This window comes from Mercenaria mercenaria, chromosome 10, assembly GCF_021730395.1.
Source record: "Mercenaria mercenaria strain notata chromosome 10, MADL_Memer_1, whole genome shotgun sequence".
Lineage (NCBI taxonomy): Eukaryota > Metazoa > Mollusca > Bivalvia > Venerida > Veneridae > Mercenaria > Mercenaria mercenaria.
Genome location: NC_069370.1, coordinates 37,145,513 through 37,153,440, shown reverse-complemented (window position 1 = coordinate 37,153,440; position 7,928 = coordinate 37,145,513). Strand labels below are relative to the sequence as shown.

Below are 7,928 nucleotides of genomic sequence, written 5' to 3'. Positions count from 1 at the left end.
ACAATAACAGATTTAACGGAAAAACTAAAAAATTGGGACCAATCAGTGGCTAGCAAGATTCTTTATTTTGGAGCAAATCTCAGGGGTACTTCTCAATACTGGTCTCAGAGATCACGTGAATTACGCTCTCTAGTACAGTTCCAGATAAATCAGGGAAATGGATTGCCTTCATTCTTTGCAACTGGTAGTTGTGCAGAATTTCACTTCAAACCTTTAAGACACCTTTTGCAACTATATATCAAACACACTGTTGGTAAAGACATTGATTTTTCTGACAGAAACACATTTTTTTCTGCATTGCACGAACATACACATATAGTATCACATTATTTTGACCTTCGCACCAAGTCATACTTTGAGAAAGTAATGGGTCCTGTATTTGGGGTCAGTGATTATTGGTACAGACAGGAGTTTGCCAAATTGCGTGGTATGGTTCACTGGCATGGTCTTTGCTGGAGACAGGACAGGCAGCCTCATAATCTGTTACATGCTGCTGTTCAAGAGGGTCTTTCTGACAGTATGTGTGCTGAGCGGTTAGCTAAGTGGGCATCATCTGAGATAAGTCTTTCAGCGATGCATCCAGCAGGGTCAGATTCACATGGACATCCAAGAAAAAATTTATGGCCACCACCGGAAGGATCAGCACCAGCACCTGATGAGGAGAAAAATCCCCTTGTGAAGTTGTTGATGGATGTGAGCTCACTTGAGGACTATTTACTGCTTACAAACAGAGTTAGCTTGCACAGATGCTCAGACTACTGTCTAAGAACAAAACAATCAAATAGCTCTTCATCCAGAGTATGCCGTATGGACTTTGGAACTGAAAATAATCCTGGAAAACATGTTCATGACCATGCAGAAATTGTAAAGGACAGAAATCGTTCTTTGAGGCTTGAAATGCCTAGAGATCATCCGGCTCTTGTTCAGAACTCCAGATATCATACTCAAGTTTGGTGGGCTAATGGAGATATTTCTTTCATTCTTTCCAAAAGTAACCCCGAAAACCTATCAGTTGATGAAATTTTAGCAACTGAGAAGTACATAACTGGGTATGCCTGCAAAGGTAATGAGCCAACAGGGGCTATGGCAGACCTTTTTAATGATATTGTCAACTCTTCAGATGAGGAAAGTGCAACAGGAAAATCAGTTTGTAGACAACTTCTTATGAATACGGTAAAACGTGACGTTTCTGCAGCTGAAGTATCATTTGAATTGTCATCACTGCCTTTGTATAGATGTAGCTATAGTTTTCAAAACATCAGTCTTTCTGGTTGTAGGGTTTTAGAAAAAAATGGTAGCACAGCCACCAAAAACACAGCTTTAGACAATTACCTTAGTCGCGATGAGAATGACATCTCGTCCTTCTACCAGTTTGTTTGTAATCGTGGTAGAGTTCCAGTGCTAGCAGGCAACAATGCCAGAGCATCATGGCCGCTGGATGACAACTACTGTCGTTCAATGCTTATACTCCATTGGCCTAACAGGCGAAAAATAGAGCAAATTAAAACTGACAAGACCTGGACAGAGATAATGCACGCGTTTCTCAACACAGAAGCCTGTCCCAATTTTTTGAAGGCTGATGTTGAGAGAGCTAAAAAGAAATACTTTGAAAATGTATGCTATAATAATGATGATGATACTGATAGCAACTCTTCGACAACAAATGATGATATTGACTCTCCTGACTGGGTTGAACTTATTTGCCCAAACCAAATAACCGATTTCCAGTCAGATTTCAAGTATGATGATGGTGGACCAGATTATGATTGGAGTGCCAAGCTCTATGCTTATCCTATTCAAAAATGCCAAGACTGGATTGAAAACATAAATCAATCAGCAGAAGTAAATGTAACTGAGCTGATTCTTCCTGATGTAGACTTGAACATGATAAATAGTAATCAGAAGTTTGCCTTTGACATTACTATGTTAACGTTGTCAAACTATGTTAAAAACGATACAGATTTTGAACCACTTCGCCTCATTGTTAGTGGAACAGCGGGCACTGGCAAGTCCTTTCTTATAAAATGCTTGGTAAAAGCTATACGAAGCCTTTTTCAAACAAATAAATCTGTGCAAGTTGTGTGTCCAACTGGTAACAGTGCCAACATTATTTCTGGTGTCACACTTCACAGTTATCTGAAAGTACCAACAAAGAAAAGAGGAAAAGACATGACACCACCAGATGGCACAATTGGCGAATGCCTGCAGTCAAACTGTGAAGGCTTAGAGGCTTTGCTTGTGGATGAGAGATCACTAATTGGAACCAATACTCTAGGATGGATGGAATATATGTGTCGACATGGTGTGCATAAAGGCTCAAAATCACACCTATCTTGGGGCGGTTTGCCAGTTGTGATTTTTTTTGGCGATGATGTACAGTTACCACCTGTATTGGACTCACCTGTATATAACAACAAAAGTCAGTCACCTGCATCCAGACATGAAGAACTTGTTTGGCAGGACTTTCAGTATGCTGTAACCCTTTCAACTATAGTGAGACAAAGTGCTGATCAGAAAAACTTAAGAGACCTTCTTATGGCCATAAGAGAGTACAAAGCCACACCGCAGCAAGCTTTATGGTTACAGAGGTTTCAATGGAAAAATTTGCAGAATTCATATGGTGATGAACTGTTAAACAGGATGAGTGAAAATGGTCTATTTGTCTTTCCATGTCATGAGGAAGAATGGCAACACAACAAACTCAAACTTTTAGAGGCAAATACAGTCCATCCCGTTGCCAAGCTGAATGCAATTTGTCATGGTCCTCATTCAAAAAGTGAAGGACAAGACAAATCTGGTGGTATTCAGCAGACACTGTTTCTTTGCAAAAAGGTTAAAGTCATGCTCTCTATTAATCTTTGTGTGCCTTATGGTCTTTTCAATGGAGCCAGTGGTACTGTCATAGATATTATATATGAAGCAGACCAGCGTCCATCAAATGCATTACCAAAAGTAGTATTTGTTGAGTTTCTTTCATACACAGGTCCTGCATTTTTACCTGAAAATCCAAATATTGTACCAATAGTTCCAGTTGAACGCAAGGTTGACTGTCGTAGAACACAAATTCCTTTACGTTTAGGATTGGCCACAGTTGTGCACAGGTGTCAGGGAATGGCTTTAGGCTAAGACGAGTCTAACCGGTATATTGTTATAAACCCAGGAACAAAAGGATTTGAATCAAGGAACCCAGGTGCTCTTTTTGTGGCATTGTCGAGAGCAAAGTCAGCTGGCGAAAATCAGACTGATCCTGATTTTGCTTGGCATCCCTCTGTGCTGATAAACGAAGACAGAGTTTGCTTCAAAGTAAAAACTTCAACTGTTACAGCATGTACAATGGAGATTAAAAGAATTCAGCAGATTGTAGAGAAAACCAAGAAACATTTTCAAAGCAAGCTGCAAACTTGTAATGTTCAGAAAAACATCAATACTATAATTGAAGAATGATCATTTCATTTAAGTAACCATCATTGTCAGCCTATATTGGAACAACACAGTCTATTTCTAACTATATCTTGTACATTTTGTATTTCTAAATGGGTGCCATTTTGTTCTCAAACCAAATAACATGCTCTATTCTATAAAGTGATTTGTCAGTCGCTTACTGAACAACATGCTCTGTCCAATATAGTGACTTCTTGGTGGGTGATGTGTCAATCGCTAATCGAACAACACTTTATTCTGTATAGTGATTTTCGGTGGGTGACGTGTCAGTCGCTAACTGAACAACACTCTCTATTCAATATATTGATTTCTTGGTGGGTGACTTGTCAGTCCCTAACTGAACAAGAAGCTTTGTTCTATATAGTGATTTCACAGTGGGTGACGTGTCAGTCGCTAACTCCACAACAAGCTGTATTCTATGTAGTGATTTTCGGTGGGTGATGTGTCAGTCGCTAGCTGAACTATACGCTCTATTCTGTATATAGATTTCTCGGTGGGCGATGTGTCAGTCGCTAACTGAACAACACACTAGCTATTTTCAATATAGTGATTTTTCGGTGGGTGACGTGTCAGTCGCTAACCGAACAACACGCTCTATTCAATATAGTGATTTTTCGGTGGGTGACGTGTCAGTCGCTTACTGAACAACTAATGATTTTTAGTAGGTGACGTGTCAGTCGCTAACTGAACAGCATGCTCTATTCAATATAGTGATTTTTCGGTGGTTGACGTGTCAGTCGCTAACTGAACAATATACTCCATATCAATATAGTGATTTTTCGGTGGGTGACGTGTCAGTCGCTAACTGAACAACATACTCTGTATCATTTTTGTAATTTTTGGTACCAAATAAATAATCAGGAATGTTTCATCACCTTATGGCTCAATGACGGATTGAAAAGAACACTTTGCTTCTAAATTTGTAAAGTTTTAACATTGACCAATATTGACCATGTACATGATAGTAAATGTGTTGATAAACCAATGGGTTTTAAAAAAAAATGTGACTTAAAATACCTGTCACTACCTAATGGTTTTGTTTAAAAATTATTTTATTTTCTACCAGTTTTGTCAACGTTATTCCCTTTATCAGTTTGATATAAAATCATGACAAAGAAAAAAAAAACAAGAAAAGAAAACAGAAGAAAAAAAAACATTGGGTAACTGTGCCATCGTCGGGTCCCAAGTCCCGAGTGAGAAAGCAGGAGGGCCTCAAAATATTACTGAACTGTACTTCTGTTCAGATAATTACTGTAACTCAGTTTTGATTACTTTTGTAGCTTTGAGCCGCGCCATGAGAAAACCAATATAGTGGGTTTGCGATTAGCATAGATCCAGACCTGCCTGCGCATTAGCGCAGTCTGGTCAGGATCCATGCTGTTCGCTAACGATTTCTCTAATTACAATAGGCTTTAAAAGCGAACAGTGTGGATCCATGCTGGACGCAAACCTACTATGTTGGTTTTCTCATGGCGTGGCTCATAAGTAAGCAGTAAACATTTCAAAGGTAGCTTTGCTGTTTAGGTAGCGCCTAATTTCATATTAATTCTTTAATATATCTGGGGAATGAGGAACGGTTAATGATTCTACATGGCGGGTGTTTTAAAATTCCTAGCTCCGTACTTCCGGTTGAGGCTAAAACATAAACGTCAGAACAAAAAGTCGGCCAGACGCTCGGCTGTCATCCATCCACTTTTTTTTTCAAGTGAAAATTAGGGAAATAAAGCGGTGGTTGGGAGACACATTCCACACCACCTGGATATGCATCTATGTTCGCACTATACATATATGCTACGAAATTGGATTTAAAAATATAAAATGGATGAATGGCAGAGTTCAAAGTGAGGCCCGGTTAGGCTAATTTTGGTCTATAAAATTTGGGTGATTTGGTCAAATTTCACTACATCTGGCATGGAAAGCGACAGGTGCATAGGACCGGAGAGTCGTCTTTATGTAGTCTATAGTATCTGCAATGGTCCATAGCAGTTTCAAAGAAAAATAAGCAAAAACGAGATTTCTATGGATATTTCAACACTGGTACCCACACGTCAATGTGGAATTCGCAAATCTGCACTCCCCTGCCACCTTTATCGTAACATGACTTTATTCCAGCAAGGTATCTTAGACTTTTTAAAATTATTTCTTCGCCTCTCTCGGAGGATCTGTAGGCCGTAAGAAAACAGATATAGGCTAGTGTATACTATCGAGTTGAAAATTCGTGGTATTTATTGGAATCGGTGCTGTTCGGTTTTCTTCCAGTAGACTATGCGCATAGTAATTAACGGGGTCATTACACGCTTGCTGTTTACGGATTATAAAAGCGTCTCGCTTACTGCTATGAACAATGAAGGGTGTTTGATGATAAGATATTAGACCGAATGAATTTTCTACGTAGAAAAAAGACTGTAATACATAGATTTCAATGTGAAACTATTTTCATCCCGTTGCCGTAACTGAAACTTTAATATAAATTTGGTCCTATTCTTCCTTCCAAAAAGAACGTAATTTAACAATAATGACATTAAAAAGAATCACAATAGTCATTGTATATGAGCCCAGGATTTCGTAAATTCTGATTAAAATATTGACATTAAGATATTCACACGAAAGGAGACACAATTTCTGAGGCTATAGGCGTAATGAGATTCTGTAAGGTTTAAAAAATTCACAGTCCAAGCTTTTTAATTTGAAGCAGTTATTATCAGTGACTGGTTTCTATGATAATAGTTTTATAATATGTAAAATTGTTGATGCAGTACGTTTTAATATGAATAACATCTAGAAATTATTCTAACACGTTTTTCTCTTCATCTTGGTGCAGATGTTAATCTTTACCGTAATTTCTTTTGTTTAGAATATTAGTCGAGTTTTCACATGTCGAAATTTAATCTTAAATGCAGTCTAAGACATGTCAAACTTATATTGCATTCAGAAATCATGGATTATCATTAATACAATTTTGTAATAGAACATTAACTTCCTAAAACGGATCCATAATTCCAGATATTTTCAGCCTTTGCAATAACACCACTTAAGTTTTTTATGGGGCCCTGGTGATTTTTCTTTTTTAAATGGAGCTTTTAGGTAGCACCAAATTTCCTATTATATCTTATTGCATATGAATACTTTTTACGCAAAGTGTATAGCAATTAAACTAGCATATGCTCAATTTCGCCCCGTGTATGACAAATAATATGTATTTGACATTCTAAGCAAATAAATGGCTGAGACTGACAGTACTCTCATTGTGTTTAATTATATTTCATTTTAATATGACGAGTTGGCTGGTTCCTTATTCCTTATACCTGTTTCAAAATGAAGAGCAAATGTGATTGTTTAAAAATTGCATTGTCTTTTAGCAATGTCGTGCGTCGTGTCTTATTGTCGCACGTAGTTTCGTAATATTTTGTCGTAATGTTGTGTTGTATTGTTGAAAGGTAGGAAACTATATTTTCTGATAATGCAACAAAACATTACGATAATGCAACACAATACTTTGGTACCGCATTACGATACATTAATCTTAAGACATTTCTTTATCTGCGAAATACAAATGCGACTATGTAATTTACGTAAGTATCGATGCATATTTTTCACAATATTATATGATAAATGTAGTGTAGACACTCTTATTAAAGACACATATTTAAGTTATATATATAGAGAGAGAGTAGAATTTTTGTGGAACAATGGAGATAACTCCAACAAAACTATATTGTACGCGTACAGTTGTAATCTCCCATAAACATGCACTGTGTACAAAGGAAAAAACAAACATAATTACTATTGAAGATCAAGGCTTTTATGGACGAGCTGGATGGATTTTTTAAATAAAAAGCTCCACATAATTTCTTCAGTTGACATAATTATAATGTAACAATGTCAAAATTGTGATTGTTTTAGCCGTAAAAGAGCGACCAAATGTATATCAGACAGACTTTGGTTAGGGCATATGGCATGAAACATGTGTTAACTAAACGTCAGTAAGTTAAATCATAGAATCAAATTGTTTACGTCGAAGTAACTTGACTTAAGGTAATACTATAACATCACAGTACAGATGCAGAGATAATCTGTCATCAAGAACACATTATGTTCTATTTAAGACCATTTGTGTTAACAGAGAGTACCAAAATATTTAAACACAAGTTACCGCATAAATTGTCGTGTACGGATGAAGCGTTTTAAATCCTTTTGTGTATTTCAATTATCTTTAAGTATTTCAGAGAAAAAACTTGAAATTATTTCTATTAATTATCACTTGAAAGGCAGAAATAAAAGTTTTACAATTGACTGAATATTACAAAAACAAATGTCAACAGTCTCTTGCTAAAACATGTGTATAAAGGTCAAACACTTTGTATAACTAAATCATTTTACGATGTTTAATGGAGTGAAATAACAGATTAAGTGTAAAATCTTTCTTCCATTTCTTTAAGCGTCTACTTCTAACGTAAATGCTAACTTACTGGTTAACAACTTTTAGA

General features: G+C 36.8%; 1 protein-coding gene across 1 annotated transcript; it reads left to right on the top strand.

Moving 5' to 3' along the window:
- The first annotated feature begins 366 nt into the window (after window positions 1-366).
- LOC128546392 (uncharacterized) lies at window positions 367-3,126 on the top strand. Its single transcript, XM_053516873.1, has one exon. The coding sequence runs from the start codon at window positions 367-369 to the stop codon at window positions 3,124-3,126; it is 2,760 nt and encodes a 919-aa protein (XP_053372848.1).
- Window positions 3,127-7,928: the final 4,802 nt, after the last annotated feature.